Source organism: Lineus longissimus, chromosome 4, assembly GCF_910592395.1.
Source record: "Lineus longissimus chromosome 4, tnLinLong1.2, whole genome shotgun sequence".
Classification (NCBI taxonomy): Eukaryota; Metazoa; Nemertea; class Pilidiophora; order Heteronemertea; family Lineidae; genus Lineus; species Lineus longissimus.
This window is the reverse complement of record NC_088311.1, coordinates 22757193-22779945: the sequence shown is the minus strand read 5'-3', so window position 1 is coordinate 22779945 and position 22753 is coordinate 22757193. Positions and strand designations below refer to the sequence as shown.

Sequence of the window (22753 nt, the reverse complement as noted above, 5' to 3'; positions counted from 1 at the left end):
TTGTTTATTTTCATGACAGAACATGTCCGGATTTACCTGCGTAGAACAATAAGATAAAAATGAATATATTTTAAGTATCACTTTCATTCGGTTGATTGTTGGTGACATAAAAGGTTGGATAATTGCCACGTTTCACTATGTTGAGGGCTCGGAATAGCCAGATTCATCCAACAGGGCCGGAACCTAGTCTGGGGGATGCTGGAGCTGGTCATGATGTTCACAGTAAAGAACAGGTTAGAATCGAAGTCTATATCGTGATCTGTCAAATTTTGCACCGCTAGCGCTTAATTTGCGCGAGTAGCGATGTCATGCTGATGACATTCTGAAGGTATTAAAGGGAGAGTAAGGGAGTGTCCATAAACATCAGTGTGCTTCACAATGATTTATCCTAACACCTTTAGGAATGAGCCTGTGGACCCCCCCCCCCCCCCCCACCTCCCCTACCCTGCTTGAGTCCTAACGTTGTTTTTCCTGAAAAAACAATTTCAACAACTCCTTTGCGTACCCAACCCGCTACTTAGGATTGTGAAATACATTGATCCTGGACCGAGTGATAAATACTTTGAGACATCTATTTGACGTCGCATATTGTTTATGGGTAAGCATCTCGTTTCACAGCTTCTACATGCCGAATCAACTTGCCTCACCAGGTCCGAACATTCGGCTGCTCCTCGCCGTTGTCCATGCGCACGAAGACCTCGTCTATGTGGAGAAACGTTTTTCGGCGGGTACGATAGAACCAGTTGCCGGTCCATCTCAGCATTTGGTAGCAGGTTGCGCCGTGGTCGTGTTGAGAAGGGTCGTAAAGGTTTTTCTTTGCCATTTCATGTTCTGTACCTGCGGTTTTGTAGCACTTGTCAGAAAATCACTCACTGTTGGAATGTGAGAGACCAAGCGACCGATGACCGACGCGGGCCAGGGATCAAATAAGAAGAAGAAGAAAAAGACGTGAGCCTGCTAGTTGGTTCATTTCGAGTGCTTGTAACAGGCTCGAGCTGCTTCAAATGGTCCCTGGTTTCTAAGATTGTGTTATTGAAACTTAATGCATTGACCGTGATGATCCTAGCGTATGCCCGAACTGACGAAAGGAGTACATCGATTACCTTTATGTGCGTGAAACATCCCGAGGAGGATCAGAGTAATCCCGGATCAAAATGGGGCGTTCGCTGGGACAGAGATCCTAACCATCTGCGCCAGGCCTTGTTCATAAACATTTGTACTCCTATTATTGTCAGATGAGATGGAACACCATACATCACTTTCTCACACATATATATATGAAGAGGTTTTTGACATGGCAAGAGACCTTTTGCCAGTCAGTCAGATGTCCACCCAACTATTTCGCCGTCTGCGCTGCTTCGAGACGAAGGGACGGGCTCCGAGCCAGAGCTGCGAGGACATCCTCCTCCTCAGTAAGGACCATTCACGTCTTTGATAAATAGTCTCCCAAGATGTTTTGTGTATAGACTTAATGATGATTAAAAAAACTTCAGCCCGATTAGGTCATGCAAAAAACTGCGTTGGCCCAAGGGGGAAATGAGATAGGTACCGGACTTGACTCCTTCTGACCACACCCTAGCAAAATTCGAGACATCATAATATCAATCGAAGATGACGCTATGCCGTCTCAACTGGCCTTACCTTCATTGCAAAAGACGACAGGGGACCTTCATTGAACACTTTGTATAAAAAATGTACATGTATATAATGTCTTAAAATCTAGGGCAATCGAAAATGCGAGACTGATTATCACTGAAGATAAATAGAGAGTACTCTAATGAAAGATTTTATAGAGACAAATGTAAGGTAGGCCTAACAAAGACGGCCGGGCGACTGTCACAGGCGACACCGTTACGCCCGACTGCCATTGATTGAAATGCTTGTAAAGGTTCGATCGATGAGACTTCTAATGTATTCATATATCATAAAAGTCGTGTATGACAAGATTTCCTTCACATGCGGAGCCTCTTAGTCCTCTCATAGACGTTCCGTGTATGTCATCTTGGCGGTGACCCGAGGACAGGATGGATGTACCGGGTGATGGAATGAACTTTTCTCACCAGCATGATGACCGTCTGCGCGGAGGGCCGGTCCAGCAGAATCCGGACTGGTACAAGCTAGCTCCGCCGCCAAAAGGCGAGGTGAGTAGACATTTTTGGAAAAAAAAAATGTAGCTTTGTCTATGTTTGCTGTTGGTCGCCATTGGAGTCCCACGAGATATCGTATAGGTCTAGAGACAGGGTGTCTAGCCCCGATCAGCTGACGCTGTCGTGGAACGCTCCAGGTCTACAGGATGTCTGTCTTCTTCACGTCTACCTCACAATTAAAAAGGATTCATCGAAACAATTACTATTTTACCGTTGCCCGGCAAAATCTTTGTTTTTTGGGGTGATTGGAAATATTAGAAAGGAAAAAAAGATGCGTTATACCGGATTTGGAAGTGACTAAATTAATTTTCTTGTGTTCAGCTCCAAATAATGACGAATGAAGACATAATTCGTCATGCCAAAGACGTTAGGTGTTATAAAAGTTTAATACATCAACGACGAGCGAAAATATCAAAGCATGGTTATAGATTTACTAAATAGCCTACACAAGTTTGGTCTTTGGGAAGATAGTATGTTCAATTTCGAGAACGACATCTCACAAAATAAACCCAGAGTTATGTTGAAAGTATTGATGACGTAACAATCGCTTAAGCCAATCACACACGTGGATATTCACCAGTCTAATTTCCTTTGAAGAAAATGTTAACTAAATGACATTGTGTGCTGTCATGGTCGATGCTTAAAGTCAAATTTCCTCTTAATTTCTTTGGATTTTTTGGCGTCTGGCTGACCTTCTGAGAATTGTAATGTAATGGTCCTACAAACTGTAATTAGAGAGGTTAAGATTTTGATCCGAGAACGAGATCGAGAGCGAGAGCGAGGTGGTTTTTTCGCTGGATGACGTCATCAAGTCAAACTGATTGCTTTGTATCATTGTTTTTAGGCATACCAGGCATTATAAACACACTGTTTTATTTAATTTCTGACAACAGGCAATATGGTTTCTATCGTCAAAATACCACCTCGTTTTCATTCTCGTTCTCGGATCGAAAATCTTAACCTCTCTATTAACTTAAGTTTAAGAAGTATGCCGTTTGATGAGAATCCTTCATTTCGATGACACATGACTGCTGCATATAATATGCTCGACAACAGTTTTCATCGCCACAGGTCTCACTATGTGGACATGCTTGTCATGGCTGATATGTCAAAACTGTATAATATTTCATTAGAGGCATTGATAACTCGTCTTGCTGGCCAATCGACATTGTCAGCATGCACTATTCAAGCAAATATCTTCAGGTCACAGGGCAATGATCTTATTCAGCTTTTCACAGTAGGCCTATGGAAACCAGTTGGCCCGATACTGAAGTAATGGTATACGATCCAAAACGGGGGTCAGAAAATACGGTGGTATGTACATACATGTACTTATGAATTGTATCAATACTGGATTATTAATTGTATACAGTTATTGTGGTATTGTCGCTTATTCATAAGATTATCTATAGAATACTGCATTACGGGCCCACCCTTTACTGTCCATGAAATGACAAGACGGACTTGTGTTTAGAAGATGGTGGATTATTATCACTCATATCAACAAGGTGTTGGCCTACAGATACTTTGTGCGACTCTGCAAAACTATATTTCACAAGAAAGTGATTGACGATTTTTTTTGTGAGAGCGTTGGTGATGGAATATTCCAGCGTGGGTGTGGCCTTCTTTCGAGTATAAAAAAAGAAAATACGTTTTGTCCGGTATTGTTGTTAGAATAGAAAAACTTGATAATAAGTTAGTACGTTTATAGAACACAAATATTTTCGAAAATATATACATGAATAACTAATTTTTCTTCTTCCTTTATTGTTGTCTATATAAACTGCATAAATGTTCTTTAAAGGCCTCTTTCTTATCTATTTCGCTTGTCGCGAAAGTAATCCTGACATTGCCTGCGAATGTACTATCAAGATTTAAAAATCCGGAGACTTAATTGATTGTCAGAAACATCGCGAAAGTGCTTTTAATGATGCTTAACTCACAAAAGAAATAGCAATGTAGAACCGAATATATATAGGTCAAGAATGTATGGTCTGAACATTAAAATCATACTTCTGGCAATATTCGCATTATATGTTGGGAAAATGAAGGATATATTGCATGTCGCCCATACCGTCCCCGGCCAGTCCTGTTCATATGACTTACGCGATGGTACCTGCAACTCCACCGGGCCAGGCACCCCGAGACACCGCAGGCATGAAGAGGTAGGAAGTTAGCTTTTGGTACTGATGCGGGACTGGATGGTAAAATCTACACATTTGCCCTGAAAAACTGCTGTGCAACTCCCGTCACCAAATGCTTCATACTATAACTGTGTAACACTAAAAAATAAAATCTCTTCTTTTTCGCATCCACTGATGCATTAAAACGTACTGAATTCGTTTTTAACATTGCACTATACGTTTCGCAACCCTTACACGAACGACGGAATTGGAAGTTGGGTTTTTCAACCTAATTTTCTTGTTCCATTATACCGTATATATTACTTGATACCCCCTGCATCCACGATGGGCACTTGCAATACATTTAATTATCACGAAGCTATCTCTCTGTTTAGCAACCACAGCCATACCATCAAATCCTGTTTGCATCAGAACAATCAATGAATACAAGCATTGTTGTTCCCACGGCTCATGGGACCTCCGTCAGTACGCATTGTAAATGACAGTATTGGTCTGATCATTGATCCAAATTTCGAAACGATTGCCGAGGTACAAATGTCCGTAGAGACTACAGTATCTTGTCATCACGTTTTAGTCGCGATCGGTAGTCTGCCATATAACAAATGTTCAATATACGACTGTGGAAGACCAGTCTTACTTGCTACATGTATCGTAGTATAACAAGAGTCGTCAATTTCAGAATACTCCACCCAATATGAACTCGCCCCCACAGCAACCTCAGGTACACTCACCGCCCCCCGAGGCCGAGAAGGAGTTAGAAAAGGACGAGGATGAGGATGGAGACGAGAACAAGGATAGAGGCAACTGGTCCAACCACTTCGATTTCTTGCTATCGTGTCTCGGGTACGCTGTGGGCCTTGGTAACGTTTGGAGGTTTCCGTACCTTTGCTACAGGAATGGTGGAGGTAAGTCAATTTTAAAGGGAGAATAATAGTTAAAGAGCAGCCGTAGATGGACCAAATTACCCAGGTTTGTGATTGCAAGGGATACAGACAGCCTACGAAACTATACAGTGGAACCCCGGTAACACTACCACTGGTCGCGTTAGTGAAGTTGAAAATCCGGGTAGGAAATGCATGATTAAGTTTTCCCGCCAAAATTGTTGAGCTTTATTCATAAGTTCAAAATTCTGAAAAATTTTCAAGGCAAAATTTTTTTGGGCTGATGATGTTTCTTCATTTTGAGCGGAAAAAAAACAACTGAAAAAATATTTGGACTTATCCTTCAGAGTTGAAATTAGGGCATTTGGTCGCGTAATTAGAGAGGAAACCATTCGGGACCGGCGATTTTTGGTCGCCATAATTATAGCGGGGTGGACGCGTTACCGGATTGGTCGCCGACCGGGGTTACATTATAAACATACTCTTTTACGTCCAGGTTTTATGTGTGTGCGATCGCCAGTTGATATTTTGTTGATTTTGGTATTTTCGCGCGCCTGTACTGTAATGGAGATCTATGTGGGCAGAGAGAGAAGATCCTTCGAGCTGCGTGGAGAGTGCATTTTTAACTACATGTAGTATTCTTTGCATTTATATCGATCATTATTCCAGGAGCATTCTTCATCCCTTACATCATCATGTTGACCTTTGTGGGTGTACCCATCTTCTTTCTGGAGCTCTCCCTAGGCCAATTTTCGAGCAGCGGACCATTAACATGCTGGAGATTCGCCCCCATGTTCACAGGTGAGTATCGGCACCCGAAAACCCAGGCGACTCATTCCGAATTCGAAATTTAAAATTCGACATCGGGTCTTATCAATCACCCATCGATCAGACCAATCAAATCATGTTCCTAACCCAATTGGTCTGCAAGGCCTCCGATCATTCTGGTGTCGGATTTTTGGTGTTTTGAAAGCGTTCTGGTGTTCCTAAGGTTGGCAAGTTTCACCTTAAAACGTAATAATGTTATAAGTACTCTTCCTTTGTTATATTCTAGGCATTGGCATTGGTATGGTAATAGTCTCAGGCTTGGTAGCCATCTACTACAACATGATAATCGCCTGGTCTTTCTACTACCTCTTCGCCTCATTCACCGCTCATCTACCCTGGGAGGGCTGCTATAACTGGTGGAACACAGATAGTAAGTCTATCATGTTTATCTCTTGAATAATGTTCATGGAGCGGTGGAGAAGGAGAAAATATCCCCGGGAAACAGTGTCCGGCCCTATTGTACTCTGACGGAATATGGTTCTATATAGAGGCGATCGTCACTAGCTCCAAGATTAAAGCGCATGTTAGAATCCTCTTTCCCGGATATTCTACCCTATATAGGACGCTATACGGCTCTCAATATGTACAATGTAATCAGAGCCCTTAATGGACTCTGGTACATCATGTCATTGTACTGGGATGACACCGATATGGAAGCCAATAATGGCAGAGAGAATATGCTTGAAGTTCCATGTCTGCTTTGGAGATTGGAACGAGAGGTGTGGTGCCCGATAGCAGACATCCCTGAAACAGATATACGCCTCTCCAAAAGGATTTTCAAAATAGCCGTCATTAGGACATTTTATGTAGATTAAGGCAAAGGGTGACCGTTTTAATCAGCGAGAAACAAGTAATGTATCATTTTAGCAGTATTTCTTCATCGTTTTATAAATGGCCGGGTCTATTTGGCAAGCCGCTCGCCGAACAGGCATCTTTTTTTGTCCTGTTTGCCGAACAGCACTAACAGCCGCTTGCCAAACAGCGCTAAAAAGCCACCCTGTTCGGCCAGCCGGGCTTGCCAAACAGGTAAAAAATCTACCCTGTTTGGCGAGCTGGAGACTTTACTTTAATATTAATGAGTTCGGCTCTCCATTCAGGACAAGAAAAAGTCGCTGTTTGGCCGGGCCGGGCTTGCCATATAGTCACTTCCTTTATACATTTCAGTGTGCTATACGCGTATCCCTGACGTGAACTGCACAGAAGTTGACGCCATCAAATACAACAATGGCACGTGCTACAACCAATCCACCAATCAGATAACTGGGCTATGGTCTGCTGCGTTGGCAAAGAACAACAGCATAAACAGGAAGACCGCATCAGAGGAATATTACGAGTAGGTCCGAAATTTAAAGGGACAAATAGGGTTTGAAAGATGTGTTGGTTTTCCGTACAGAAATAGCTTCCAGATATGACCGTGACGCGATAAACTGTGCAGGCCGAGAAGAACGGAAGTAATCGTCGGCCTATCTCTTACTTGTACCTGATATTCGCAAGCCATGTCCGAAGCCGCCAAGCAACACAGCGGTGTACATGTAAAGCATTTGTTAGTTGATGGGGCCGTTTTCCCGCAAGGTATTAGACCGATTTTGATCTATCCTTATCGGACTACATGCAGATTGGTTTGTTTTGGCTAAAAAGTTGACTAAAGCTTCAGCTACGACCGTTAATCAAAGAAACTTTAAGAAAATATGGTGCGCCCTCTTTTTTCAGAAACTACATCCTCGGTCTCTCATCGGGAGTGGATGAAATTGGGCAGATCAGGTGGCAGTTGGTTCTCGCACTAATCGTCGCGTGGATAGTGGTCTTCCTATGCCTGTGTAAAGGAGTCAAATCATCTGGAAAGGTATATTCTGTTACATATTATGATGGTGTTGATGGTATGGTCTAAAGTTTAAGGAAAGCGACAGGTTGGGCATAAAGATATCTTGGCCGGGTTTTTTCGAACGAAAATGGCTTCCTGTTGGGGCGGAAGTTCTCCAAACACGATCATTGATCATGAAAAACCCCATTAAATTGAATAAACAGTGAACTTAAGTTGAACGGACATGTATAAGTCGTGGGCTGAAACGTAAAATTTGCAAGCATACGTGTACGTCCTGCAAAAACCACTCGCAACACCAGCGAAAATCGAAAATGAAACAAACGGCTTAAACTCTTTTTAGGTGTCACCAGATCGATGTCAGCCATGTTTTTCGAAGAATTTGGGTCATTTTGTTAGCGATATCTTTAACTTGGCGTTAGGCCTAATGGACAAAGTCTTAACTGAAGGAGATAACACCAAATTAAAGGTAACACCAAGTTACATGTAACGACTTTAATTCATTTGAAAGACAGGGACCCAGAATTATATCCCTTATCTTTCAGGTTGTATATTTCACTGCCTTGTTCCCGTACCTGGTGCTCGTCATCCTCCTTATCAGAGGAGTGTTGCTTGAAGGACACATTGAGGGCATCAAGTTCTATATAACACCACAGATAGACAGGCTTGGAGATGCACAGGTGAGAAAAAATAGTCCTTAAATGGTTTAAATCATCCATTTTGAGAAACAAATCATTGTTTAACACTCTATGGAAAACATTTGACCTGGTAAAAGTATTCGATTATCAAAGCTGTTTGGTCATCTTCCATCTGAGGGTTCGACTTTTTCCCCAAGTAGATGAAAAGCAGCTCCGAAGAACAACTGAATTTATCAACAAGTCGGGAGTGACTGTCAAGCGGACGCAGAGAAGAAGAACCAGCCGGAGAAGTGTTGATATCCCGTGGTAGAAGAGACGCCCTGCCGGATACTTGATGCAACTCAATCCGGCTCACCTGGTTCCTGCCTAGAGTCTCCCTTGTTTAATGCATTTCGAGTTGCAGAGATTTCCCGATTTATATATCTATACATGTATTTGGTCTTCTTTTGTCGCCTTTTACATGTAGGTATGGATCGACGCTGCCGTCCAGATCTTTTTCTCACTTTCTGCATGTTGGGGAGGACTTATTACGCTAGCAAGTTACAACAGATTCCAGAACAACTGTTTGAGGTAAGAACAGAACTGCTTAACTAACACATCGGTCAGCCGTATCGGATTACCTCCAGAAATACGTGCTTGGCTCCAGATGAAATGGCTCTACAAAAAAAGCAGAAAAATAGTTCATTTTAAAGGGCGTAAGGTCAGGCATAGCGTATTTTCATTCCTAGCACCCCTCCGATATTATAACAAGATGGCTTTGTTCAAATTGTGTTGCAAAGGTGAACCGATAACTTAATGCGCCGTGAGAGCCGCTTGCCAAACAGCACTAAAAAGCCGGGCTTGCCAAACAGGGCAAAAATACTATACCCTCTTTGGCGAGCCGGAGAGGTTACAACATGTTGGCCAATCAGAGAGCAGTGACATCATATTCGAAGTTATATGCGCATATTTAACAATGGCCGACTTCCCGCTCTCGATTCAATTTCTGTTACTAAACTCGGGTTTTGGTCAATAATCCATGAAGAAGCATGTACATGTACATAACTGTATGGATTTACAAAAAAAGTCATAAACGTGATTTAACTGATAAGCATGTTTTAAAATGCATTAGTGTGCATTTCTAAAGGCGTTTCACTGTAACCCCAGTGTTGCTGACCGTGTTGCCACGAATGATAATGAGCTCCTGGATGGTTGAATATGCATGAGTTTGGCTCTCCATCTAGGGCAGAAAAAGGCGCTGTTTGGTGAGCCGGGCTTGCCAAATAGTCACTTCCTTTGAAATATTGATGGTCACCTGCTTTCAGAGATGCGCTGTACAAATGTAACTTTCATACGAATGTCTAGCATCTTCACCTCATTTCAGAGATGCGCTGATCGTATCACTTGGTAACTGCCTTACGAGTATCTTCGCGGGATTCGTCATCTTCTCCTTCTTGGGATATTTGGCCAAAGAACTGAATACGACGGTAGATAATGTGGCTCAGAGTGGTAAGTCGTGCTGGCTTGATCTAATATGCAGGAGGAAGTAGAAAGCGCATCAATTTGCAGGTCTCAAGTGAGCCTTTATTTTGCCAGTTCCAAATTCCTCAAAACGCGATCAAATCATCGAAAGTGTAGTATTTTCTTTGTTAATTTATGATACTATACCAAGTAGAAAATTTGAACTTTCTTTTTGGTACCATAAATCCACTCGCCTTTGGTCTACGATTTGCCATCGACGTTTTATCTCGCGCGGGCTCGACTTTTTATATCGATCACTATAAAAAAAGTCGAGCGCTCATATCAAAAGTCGAGATGCCGAGAGAAAAAGTCGCGCTAGAGATAAAAGTTGAGCCAACGAGATAAGTGGCTACAAAAGTTTTTTCGGTACAGTTTTTCGCCTCCTAATTGGTTTAAGATGACTTCATAACGGACATTCGCTGATCCCCATGCTGTGACTGGTGTAGCAACTCTCCACTATCGGCCATTGTAACACGTACTTTCGATCTTCAGGTGCTGGCTTGGCGTTTGTGGTCTATCCTGATGCTGTGACCCGAATGCCCATCTCTCCACTTTGGGCTATCTTATTCTTTGTCATGTTGATAACTCTCGGCCTGGACAGTCAGGTAGGGAATCCAAACGTTTATCATATGAAAAAGGTGGGGAGGGGGAAGGGTGAGGATCAAGAGTTGATAGTAAAAATGGTGCAATAGCAAGAGTTAGCCTAACCCAATGAAATACATGCCCAGAAATAACGGAAATCTGCGTAACTTCGTGTGAAATTATTTTCACATATGAGATGGGCCTGCGATCACGCCAAATCTTTGCCAAGGTATTGTTAATGTCAATCGACAAGGGAGTGTCCATGTACATGGCGGGGAACCTGTCCTTTTTCGTGTCAAAATTTCTCCACCAAATTAAAAATCCTTACACAATATTTTTAGCTGATTTTTTCAGCTGATTGTTTTAGAGACTTTGGCATAATTTGGAAGGATACTACTTACTGAAATTATAATTTCAAAGCACTACATTGTAAGGAACTGTTTCCATGAATTGTGGGTGTATTTGCTTGAAGTAGGGATACCACATGTACAATGTTGAATACATGTACACCAAAATTGCAAAATCTCATTGTTTTTTTACCTTTCAAATCTTGCATATGGAAATCTTGCATATGGAAAGGGTAGCTTCCCCTGAACTTAACCCTTTCATTATCTTTCCAGTTCACCCTGATGGAGACTGTAGTGACCGCACTGATCGATCGTTTCCCTGACAAGCTCCGCAAAAGAAAAACATGGGTCATTCTTGTGCTCTCTCTCGTCTTATTCGTCCTTGGTCTGTTGCTCTGTACAAACGTAAGTGAAATGAATTCATATTGGATTACATTAAATGATAGTTTATCTGATCATGATCAGTTCTATAGCAATAGTATTACATCCGATAATTGCCTCCTATAGGTGGGTGCAGAACTTGTTATCGGGGCAGTAATTATAACTTTAGCTGTTTTCTCTGTTTTTTTTCGAATTTGGTCAAATCTCTTAATGCTAACCCTACAATGCAAATTTTAGTATATGATGACGTCTTTTTCATTGCAGGGTGGGGTCTACTGGTTGCAGCTGATGGATACATATGCCGGTGGCTGGTCCGTCCTGCTCATCGGCCTCTGCGAAACTTTGACCCTGTCGTGGGTATATGGTAAGTTTAAGGTTAGGGTTCAGACTTGGTCACAGCCAGCACTTTTGACAAGCGACGATCCTGGGAACTAATGCGTTGTGCATGTGTTTTGGGACGAGTCATTACATGCAGACTCATTCCCCATTGTAGTCAAACACTAGGCAAAAGTACCAATGGCGAGGCTTGGAGATTAGATGACTTTCGGATTCAAGAACTTGAATCCATTCTTTTCCATTCCTTCTCGTTTATTCGATGACTATTTTATTCAATTGAAAGATGTGTGGCTATCATAAGTCCATTATAATGTACATGGTAACTGTGCCAAAGTAACCACAGCAACCATGTACAGCAAAATGAACCATGGCAACCGGGATGCTATGCAAAATGAACCATTTCAGCCGGTGGACGATGTGAAAATGATTATTAGCAAAAGTTACATGTCAACTTCTGTAACCATGTAGTTACGTTGTACGTTGACTTCTTTACAGGATGGAACCGTCTTTTCAAGGACATCAAGATTATGATTGGTCCCACCGTACTATTGAGTGGTATCTTGCCTTGGTGGTGGAGGATCTGTTGGGGTGTATTGACCCCGGGCATCATTCTGGTAAGTGACCTTGAAAGGTCAACGCCGGTTAAATTTTGTAATATTCCTTTTCAAAGTACATTGTACATATTTTCTATGACAACGTGCTCAGTTACAACGTACCACAGTCCTATCCGACATCAATTGAGAAATATGAAATGATGAAATATCATGGGGCAGTGACGGTCGAAAACAGTGTTGGTAACACTCCTGGAGAAGACTGGTATCATGAATGTAGTTCTCCCTGATTTAGGAGTTGACCACAAGAGTTGGCAAGATCTTGAGGTCCTAAAGCAATTATATTTCATAAAGAACTCGTTCAAAACGAGCAGTTCTTTCAAATTGTTCTCGAGAGAACAGACCCCAACCTTTGAAATTGGCGTTCGCCTTATTTTTAAGGTGTTCTCGTTGCTGTAGAATTTCAGATTCGAGCAAAAATGGTAGTGCCTATGCTCAACCCTTAAGTTTCTTAAGTTTAAGTTTAATCATATGTTTGTTTCTTTTTCAGTTTGTTCTGCTGTTCTCGTGGATTGACTATTCGCCGGCCAAATATGGCGATTACGTCTTCCCGGAGTGGGCCAATATATTAGGGTGGATGATGTCCCTGTCCGTGGTCATCTTTATACCAATCTATGCCATCTATTCCCTGTGCACTGTTTCGGGAACTTTTCTTGAGGTGAGAAAATGTCCATTCAATCGTTGATACCACATGTATGTCGGTAATTTTTACAGTCCTTTTATATGGTCACGAAGGCTCGTGATACCTTCGGCGATGCCATGCCGTAGTGTTGCATTCGCAGCAACCATTGTGTCAATTAGTTTTTTCCTGTTTATAAGATGTCATGCACAGTAGCTTTTTGCTGGATGATCCGTACTAATGTACCTTTAGCAACATGTACGTGCATGGACAAACTTATTTATTTTTTCACCAGAGGCTGAAGAAGGTTACGAGGCCTGCAGACGACTGGGGCCCGGCCTTGGTCAAACATCGCCGACTTGTCACCTATGTCCCCGGCTTTATGATTGACCCAAGCAACCCATCTTCACCGGAGAACTATGAATATCATCAAGCTCAGAATGCAAAAAAGGTAGAAATCATTCTTAAATCATGGTCATGCAGATTTTGATTCTATACAAAATGCAAGTCTGCGGCGAGGCAGAAACGCTGCAATGCACTGTCATGTGCAAGGCATGGACTCATGGTTCGAGTGCACTCAACACAAAAACTCATCATGACAGTGATTTTTGGCACGAAGTAAAGTGAAAGTTAAATGGTAAAATGTATTTTCTCAGATCAATGTTCATGTTTTACCACAACTCAACACTTGCGTTTTCAAATTCGTCAAAGGAGCTGCCATTTTACCCGCAGCAATACGATTAAAACAAGAAGTACACTGCAATTTCAACTTGGGATTATTAAACTGAAACAAGAATTACCCCGTAGATTAGGCCCCTAAACCTGACTCTTGCTGTGCAAATTCAACTTGGGAATTTTTGGCACTTTATTGCGTTTTTTTCCAGGATGGCCCAGTGGAATATGCGGATTCTTTGACTGAAAAAGGATGCCAGTTTGATGCTCAGTTTGTGAACCCCGCCTTTGATGATAAGGACTAACCAGGAGGAGAAGAACGAGGGAGTCATTCTCCAAGAAGATCAAAGGACTTTTTCTCACACAGAGTTCCATTATACTGGGAGGTCCCGGATGTGGCACAGGCACGTGATGAAATAAACAAGGAATTTTTTTTGCACCTGTTTAGACAGTATATTATATTGTATATTGTAATTTCATGTATGTATGTATTTGTTAAATGCACTATTTTGTCGTACCGATGCCTCTGTGCATTCTGTAATAATTATGATAAATTTTGATTTGATAAGATTTCACGATATCCGAAAATGAAGAATCAATTATATGTAGCTATCGACCAGTCCCCACAAAAACCACAGAAAATACACGGTATAACCCTGACACTTGCGTTATTTTCAGATCATGTGTCTCAGTATTCGGGTCTGATTGATCATTGTGATTCTCGTATCTTCAAGCGCCTGTGAGCAACATGTATTTCACGAATCCCTTATATTCATATGGGAATGATATGTCCTACATATCAACTTCTCGACAATGTCTCATTAAAAAGGGTATGACTGGGGAGAATTAGCTCTTTCATTATGTATACACGAGAAGGCTTGTTCGACGACATTACAGGAAAACGGGCGTGGGATGCTGTTGTGCAAAACCCCGAAGGCAAAAATAGCAAACTCTGGCGATAAACCGCTGCAAAAGTTTTTTTACTAAACCGCTGTAGTGAATTCAGTCCTTTACATGTAAATAAGCAACAGTACACTAGTATTAGATATCAATTAGGCACCCGTACAAGCTTGGCGTTGTCACTGCTGTCAAAACAGGGAAACTGTCCCTGTAGTTCCGTCCTTTTGATTAAACATGCGGTGTCTGCCGTTTTGATGCCTCACTAAAATTTCTCTGTGATCATGACTGCACGTGTTTGTCGTGGTGACAATCTGACCATAACCATATGGCTTTTATAAATACTAGATAGCTTTATGATATATTATATTATGGCTTGATTTAAGTACATGTATATTAAATAAGTTGGACCCCTCTTATCACAGGCTTTCATGCACTAGCGGTGTAGAAGTTTTAAATGTCCTAGGATAGAATGTCTGGGGAACGAAGGATTCTATAATGCGCTTTAATCTCTGGGCTCTTGACGGCGATGGCGTCTTTAGAACCGTATACATGTACATGTACCATAATCCGGCAGAAAACAATAGAGCCGGACAATTTTCCAGGGGGACATTTTCTACTTCCACACCGGTCTGTCGGTGCTGCGCGTGCGTCAGGAAGTCTCCTCTTTCTTTTCTGACGCAAAACGCCGATATATCGGCATGATATTTCTAAAAAATATATTTTCGTTTAAATGACAAATTTTTGATAGTCCTCATGCTAAGGAGATATGTACATGTACATGTACATAGATTTCTCATGATTCATTCATCTGTTTTTATGCTGAATGAATTAGTTAGAGAATTTCGTGAGTAAAATAGTCGCGAGATTGGACGTGAACAAGGGTGGTCATGAAGAAACCCTTTATGATGATACTGAAAATGCTGACAAGCTCCAGCAAACTCGAATTGAGTAATCAGACGGAACGTCAAAGTGTTATTCGTGTGTAAACGATTTAGCTGCTTTGAAGGTATACCAAAATACATGTATCGTTACATTTTCGTTTAGAAGACATATTACATAGGCCTATGCAGCAAATTGTTGTCTACATGTACATGTATATAAATCTGTTTTGGGTGTATATGTACATAGGCCTACATTTTACGAATGATGAATTAACCCAATAGTGTTTTATATTTTGTACAATTTCATGTCTTTGACACCACGACTGATCATTTTGATCGAAAGACACTATTGATTTGTTCAACCCATGCCCAGAGCATTCATTTTCTTTTCTCTAAGATTTGTTGTACCATGGGACTGCTACATGTATTAAAATGTAATGTACATACAGAGAATCGCTTCATTGATATCTCTTTGTTACACGCAAATACCCAGAAGTATTAAGGTAGCAGTACGAAATAAAGATAGGGTCGATGATATCAAGCTTGACCTGATGACTGTGTTTGTGTATGTAGAAAGAAAAACGGTACATTCCTCTGCGATACTTTTGGAATTTAGACAGTCAGTGCACGGTTCGCGTGCAGTGTGGCAAAACTATAGGCTTTTTCAATCTTAAATATTAACGATTTGTGGACAGTTTTGTACCACCCGTTTTATTTGTGACGAATGTTGGTGCTCTTTGATGATTTGCCTGGCGAAGATAATGACATATTACAGCTCCAAAGCAACTGTCTGTGATTTCAAAATCCATTGAAATCTCGAATTCGGATGACTTAGTGACAGATCAAAAGGCAAACCAATTATATAAGAATGTATTGCGAAACCAACCTGATAAATCGAAAGATTAGAATGATATGTTGGCCTTTTTTTCTTTCAAAAGCTACATGTAATTTGGTAAATTTATCTTAAATTTCCACTGGATGCCGTGTTTTAGATGCCTGAAAGCCATAGTGATTCAGTGCTTTCGCCTCGTGCACTGGAGGTATGGATGAAGTCCGCAGATGGTCAAAACGAACATCGCAAATAACCCAAATGCTCGGCTTTGGCCTTTATCGGGACAGTATATATATATCGGTCAGTATCGGTCTGTGAAGTGCATGTAGGCCCTTTGGTGCTACAATAGTGTATAGCATGACTCACTGACCTTATGGACCTGTGTACATTTACAAAACTTTATCTGAGTTCACAAGTACACGCTCAAAAGTAAACCAGCTGAAAAAGCTAGCATCAGCATGTATGGCGGCTTTGGATTAAATATTCGAGTTTTTAAAAAATTACATCACCGGTAATATATGCAGACCGATACAATAGACGAGTTTTTTTAAAAATTACATCACCGGTAATATATGCAGACCGATACAATAGACGAGTTTTTTTAAAAATTACATCACCGGTAATATATGCAGACCAATACAATAGACGAGTTTTTTTAAAAATTACATCACCGGTAATATATGCAGACCGATACAATAGACGAGTTTTTTTAAAAATTACATCACCGGTAATATATGCAGACCAATACAATAGACGAGTTTTTAAAAAATTACATCACCGGTAATATATGCAGACCGATACAATAGACGAGTTTTTAAAAAATTACATCACCGGTAATATATGCAGACCGATACAATAGACCATGGTTGTTTGAGTGATTGCTAATACATTTAATGAACGATAGGAACGAATCAGCTGAAAAAGCTAGTATCAGCTGGTCACTACACGCCATTTCTCCTCTCTAAGCGGGAAAAGGACTTTTAAAACGTGCAGTAATCGGAAGCGGTGCTAAGACAAGTTAACGCGACAATGATGGCGCTCCTCCTAACCTTCGTGATGATGGTGGGCTCAACCGTGTCTTCACAACACTTAGCACCAGTGACGGTTGATACAAGTGTTGGTCTTATCACTGGAATACAGGAACATCTGAGACTCTATGGAGAGAATTATCGACTGAATGCCTACCGCGGGATACCTTACGCCAAGCCCCCTGTAGGAAAACTCCGGTTCAAGTGGTCGGTTTTAGATGCCTGAACGCCATAGTTTTTAAGTGCTTTCGAGTCGTGCACTGGAGGTATGATTGTCAGCAGAAGATCAAAACGAACATCACAAATAACCCAAATGCTCGGCTTCGGTCTTTACTCGGGAGGATAATGACCCCGGCATGGCGAAAAGGCGGATAATCCGCGTCCGCGCTATAATCCGCGCTATTTTTAGAAATTCCATATAATGTATGTTATCATCATTATCATTGCAGATATAGTTACATTTATAGGTTTGTTGCGGAGTCCCTTCCTTCTGCTATGGGCTCCTAGGGAACTAGCTCTTGTGAGGGCAGGATCAAGTGAAAGGACAAGAAGTCAGGTGTATCTCTTTCAGAACTTTGTTGTACGTCTGTTACAGGTTGTTACAGGTTCAGGTTGTTACAGGTTCACGTTGGAGGTCGTCTCTGAGGATTCGGCCGGAGGGCCACGCTAATAAAGGCAGACTAATTGGATAACATGTGATCAGCCACCTCGATTCCTATTGGTTGGACATCAGGGTGTTGGCCCGCTGGACCACTGGGAGGTGGCGACCTCACTTCCAAAAAGCCATCCCTTAAGTAACGTGTACCTCATAACAATTTTAATTTAAACTTTTTATCTTCATAACCCGTATGGTCCATCTTAATAACCCGTATGGTTCATTAGTTTTTCCAATTAACAATTATACATTTCAATTTGTTATTATGAATTTGGGGATACAAGTTGCTAATGTTATTGTCGAGATGTACACGAACTAATGAACTAATAACAAAATTGTCATGCTGGTTAAAGTAAAATACAATACGAAATTGGTTTTACTAACTGGAAACTCCTGTGAACTCTTAAAATATCAGCTGAACTGTTTGGAATCTAGAAAGGTTTTAAGAGATGTCAAAATACAACAACTTCCTACTATTTCTCATATCACTACATATTACTTCATTACAGGTTCTCATCATTTGCACACTATTTTTGAAAACATTCAGCTCTACCTTATTAATTAAAATGAAAGAGTTCATTGGGGACTATTTCATCCGGCGAGCGAGCAAGTTCAACGTAACTGGCTGAGTGAGAAGGCTCCGATCGAAAACCCCGGTCGAAAACATGGCAATGATGTCCGTGAAAATGCGTGAGTCAACTGGCTTCTGGTAAGTTTATAACTAGGCCTACTGGGGTATTAGGGAAAAATGTCATACACCCATGTCCTAGCAAACCCTAGACGAGTATTCTACCTGCATGACCTGCGAGACCGCCCCTTCCTCAATCACCGGCGAACTACTTTAAAAGTTGTTATGTATCACGACTACACATTGGCAATTTCTAAAAATAGCGCGGAATATAGCGCGGACGCGGATTATCCGCCTTTTCGCCATGCCGTAATGACCCGTCAGCAATGGTCTGTGAAGTGCATGTATAAGGATCTTTGGTGTACAATAGTGTAGAGCATGACTCACTGACTTTATGAACCTGTGAACATTTACAAAACTTTATCTGAGTTCACAAGTACACGCTCGAGGAAGGAAACGAGCTGAAAAAACTAGTATCAACAAATGTGCCGGCTTTGGATTTAATATTCGTGATTCTTATGAATTCGATCAGTGGTAATATATGCAGCCCGATACAATAGACCATGGTTGTTTGAGTGATTGCTGATACATTTAATGAACGATAGGAACGAAAACAGCTTAAAAAGCTGGTGTCAGCTTGTCACTACACGCCATTTCTCCTCTCTCAGCGGGAAAAGGACTTTTAAAACGTGCAATAATCGGAAGCGGTGCAAAGACAAGTCAACGCGACAATGATGGCGCTCCTCCTAACCTTCGTGATGATGGTGGGCTCAACCGTGTCTTCACAACACTTAGCACCAGTGACGGTTGAAACAAGTGTTGGTCTTATCACTGGAATACAGGAACATCTGAGACTCTATGGAGAGAATTATCAACTGAATGCCTTCCGCGGGATACCTTACGCCGAGCCCCCTGTAGGGAAACTCCGGTTCAAGCGGTCGGTTCCAAAGGCCCCGTTCAAAGATGGATTCAACGCTACGGCATACGGCGATGCGTGCATGCAAAAATTTTGGGCTGATCCCCTACACTTCCCTGATCGTTTTCCCACAAATGAAGACTGCCTGTTCCTGAACGTCTTCACCCCTGTTTCAGCAAATCGCACCAACAAGAAATCAGTGATGTTTTTCATCCACGGTGGTGCATGGATTGCCGGCGCCTCGCAGCAGTATGACGGGAGACCACTTGCAGCCTACGGCGATGTGGTCACGGTGACAACGAACTATCGTCTTGGTCCATTCGGCTATTTAAGCACTGGTGATTCCAACGGACCTGCCAACAATGCACTTTTCGACGAATTATTAGCCTTGCAGTGGGTCAAAGACAACATAGGCGAGTTTGGAGGGGATGCTGATACCGTGACAGTGTTTGGTCAATCTGCGGGCGGACTTGATACGTCACTACACGCCATTTCTCCTCTCTCAGCGGGAAGAGGACTTTTAAAACGTGCAATAAGCGAAAGTTGTGCTGCCATTTTCCCGCATCCAAAGCATCGAGCGATCTTTCACAATCCTTTAGAGAAAGCAAAGCTACTCGCCGGTTTCCTTGGGTGCCCCAAAGCAAACCATCAAACGATGATAGAGTGCATGCAAACAAAGTCAGCTCAAGATGTGTTGGAGAAAGGCGATCAAGTAGAAGCTCTATTTCCCCTTTTTGTGTGGGGTCCGACAATAGACGATGAATTCGTGCCAGAATCGCCCATCAATCTATTCAACAATCCCAACATAAGTGTCTTTTCCGCTTTCTCATCCATCGACTTGATGGTTGGTTCCACGAGTGCAGATGGTGACGCTGATGGGCCAGACATCTTCTCCCAACATCTTGCAAAGAACCTTTCCACACCGAAATCCATGCTTGTTGACGCCCTATCAGTAGAACACATGCTGGGCGTTCCAAACGAGGCCGATGTCATCAAAGCAGTCTTGCAGGAATATGTGCCCTCTGTTAAAATTACCGATGTGGAAGCGATGGACATTTTGGTGGACTACTACACGGATTTGGTATTTATTGGGCCCGCTGTAGCGACAGCCCAGACCCACGTAAAAATGTCAAAAGATTCGAAGACCTACGTGTATTTCTTCACTTATGCCTTGAATGAATGGACGCATTCTCGGTATCGGCCCGGACTATCTACGCACACCTCGGAATTACTCTACATATTCTTGTTTCCCTCCCTGGACATCGACAACGGTACCTTAAGGCAGAAGGTAACCGAAAAGGACGTACAACTGAGCAAGGCCATGATGTCGTACTGGACCAACTTCGCCAAATATGGGTAAAATTTAGATTACGAGTTTAAGCCCTTTCTCTAATGCTGTTTCTCTGTCGATACGATAAGCAAAGACCAGCACCAGCTGGAGCAATATCAGCATCTTTCGTCAAATCCAGAAGTATTAAGGTAGCAGGAAGGGTTGGGCGTTTGTGGTTTCTGAGTCTGAGGGGGTTGGTGTCTGTTGACTGTACTTTAAGAGAGACTAGGCATGGCGCCAGTCTCTCTTAAAGCACAGTCAACAGGCATTTGGTCTCAGTATTTGTGCAAGTACAGAATCAAGGCAGCTCAGAGAGCAATGATTGAACGATGCTGTGGACAAGTCCAAGGATACTGCATCAGTCACGACCAACTTCTCATCAGAAAGCGTCACCACCAGCATATTCAATGTTCAGTTCCAACCTGTACCAGTCCAATGCACGCCTGTCATGGTCAGCAGTGGTCAGCTTAGCCATGTTAGCGCGATATGGAACATTCTTCCGAAACTCAAGCAAGGGACGTCATTATCAATTTTTGATTATGCTCTAGATGTTACGCAATTGTCGTTTCAGGAATCCAAATGGTAAGATCAGCGGAGATCTTGCTGGTGTCAAAGCCGAACAAGAATGGCCGCCGTTTACCTCTGAAAATCAGGAGTATTTAGACCTCGGAAACTCGACAACCGACATCAAACTAACACCAAGGAAGGGTCTACGGGCTAAGAAGATGTCTTTCTGGCTAGATTATCTTCCATACCTAATGAACAAAACGTGTTCCGATGCTCCACCTGCACAACCATGCCCCGAACTAACAAGCCTCGACATCGCCCTGGCAGTTTGCACTGCGGTATTCGGCCTCCTCTCTCTGGCGTTGCTCGTTGTGGTTTGCAAAGGGCATCGGGAGAACAAACTCAAGTGTATGTAGAGATATGGATTCCCGCAAGTCCAATCCTATGCCCACAAAGGGGAATGGTTCTGACTTACTTTACGCAATTCTTAATATGCCCTCATTTATTGGATAAGCCAAGCATTAGTCATGCACTCGAACCTTCTTATATTCTCTGGCCTTAGAACAATTTTAAAGAAAATCATTTAACTGTGAATTTCCTGTATGCCTAACCCTGTTACTGTTTAGTGACAAGAGGTCAACCTAGTACCTTTTGCAAGACCTGTCTGAAATGCAATATAGAGTTATGAATTCACGGTAGTGAATGAAGGACTGGATATCATTTTGGGGGAAAGATCCGACTTAACTTACTAGTAGGCCTATATCAACACTACTGTAGGTTTAAACTATGCGATTTGCATGTAGACCGCATGAATTTCACAATGCATATACATGTACATGTATACGACTTTCCCATGAAATGATGATATGGCAGACCGGTACTTGTAATAAGTTTGACGACTTTCACTACTCAGTGTTCTATTTCATAGAAGTGATCTGTAAAGAAAGAAGTCAAGATTTTGTTATGATCGTGGTATTACATCCGTGTATTCATTCATTGATCAGGAACAGCTCAAAGAAAAAGCCGCAGAACATTCACACTGCTGATAGATTTTTCATGGAGTAACTAGCACTCGCACTGTTGTTTTCTGATTTTTCAATTTTATAGATCATGTACATTCATTTCTGATAAATTTCGAAAAAAAATCTGACAACCTCTGAATGCCTTTGACCCCAAAACTCCTCGGAAAATCAGATCAGGAAATTTCACATTTTTGGAGTATGCATGCAAACACAGATCAATACATGCATAGGCGGTGTACTGAAATCTTACAAGGAATGGATACCGATATGTTTGGGCGCTGATTATTAAAGCAACGGAACAGACCAGCGTACTCTCTACTATACAACAGTAGAACATTTCACTGTTGTCGATATCGCATTAAACAGTGAACATTCTACTGTGTGTTTGCTTTTGCGCACATTCTCTGCGCAACAATCTGGTAACTGTGAACTGTCTACTGTGTGAGCGGAAAATGGAGACAGTGAAGAGTTCACTGTTTTGTGCGGAGCATGCTCTGAACAGACATACATTTAACATGGCTTTCGTTAATATAAGAATTTTGAGATTGC

At 41.9% G+C, this 22753-nt stretch overlaps 2 protein-coding genes across 4 annotated transcripts; both read left to right on the top strand.

Moving 5' to 3' along the window:
- The first annotated feature begins 97 nt into the window (after positions 1–97).
- Positions 98–16197, top strand: LOC135486868 (sodium- and chloride-dependent glycine transporter 1-like). 2 transcript variants are annotated; one of them, XM_064769983.1, is made up of 16 exons: positions 98–233; positions 4971–5196; positions 5842–5973; positions 6227–6370; positions 7165–7333; positions 7711–7843; positions 8365–8499; positions 8924–9027; positions 9821–9945; positions 10450–10562; positions 11160–11291; positions 11532–11631; positions 12099–12217; positions 12705–12872; positions 13129–13284; positions 13718–16197. In XM_064769983.1, exons 1-16 carry the CDS (start codon positions 138–140, stop codon positions 13808–13810), a joined length of 2145 nt encoding a protein of 714 aa, XP_064626053.1. In that variant the 5' UTR covers positions 98–137; the 3' UTR covers positions 13811–16197. The 2 variants fall into 2 exon arrangements, with proteins under 2 accessions (XP_064626053.1, XP_064626052.1); XM_064769982.1 differs by lacking the exon at positions 98–233 and adding an exon at positions 1942–2141.
- A 2521-nt stretch (positions 16198–18718) lies between these two features.
- On the top strand, positions 18719–22750 carry LOC135486867 (fatty acyl-CoA hydrolase precursor, medium chain-like). 2 transcript variants are annotated; one of them, XM_064769981.1, is made up of 3 exons: positions 18719–18963; positions 19098–20701; positions 21247–22750. In XM_064769981.1, exons 2-3 carry the CDS (start codon positions 19161–19163, stop codon positions 21596–21598), a joined length of 1893 nt encoding a protein of 630 aa, XP_064626051.1. In that variant the 5' UTR covers positions 18719–18963; positions 19098–19160; the 3' UTR covers positions 21599–22750. The 2 variants fall into 2 exon arrangements, with proteins under 2 accessions (XP_064626051.1, XP_064626050.1); XM_064769980.1 differs by having other exon boundaries at positions 18719–20701.
- The last annotated feature ends 3 nt before the right edge of the window (positions 22751–22753 follow it).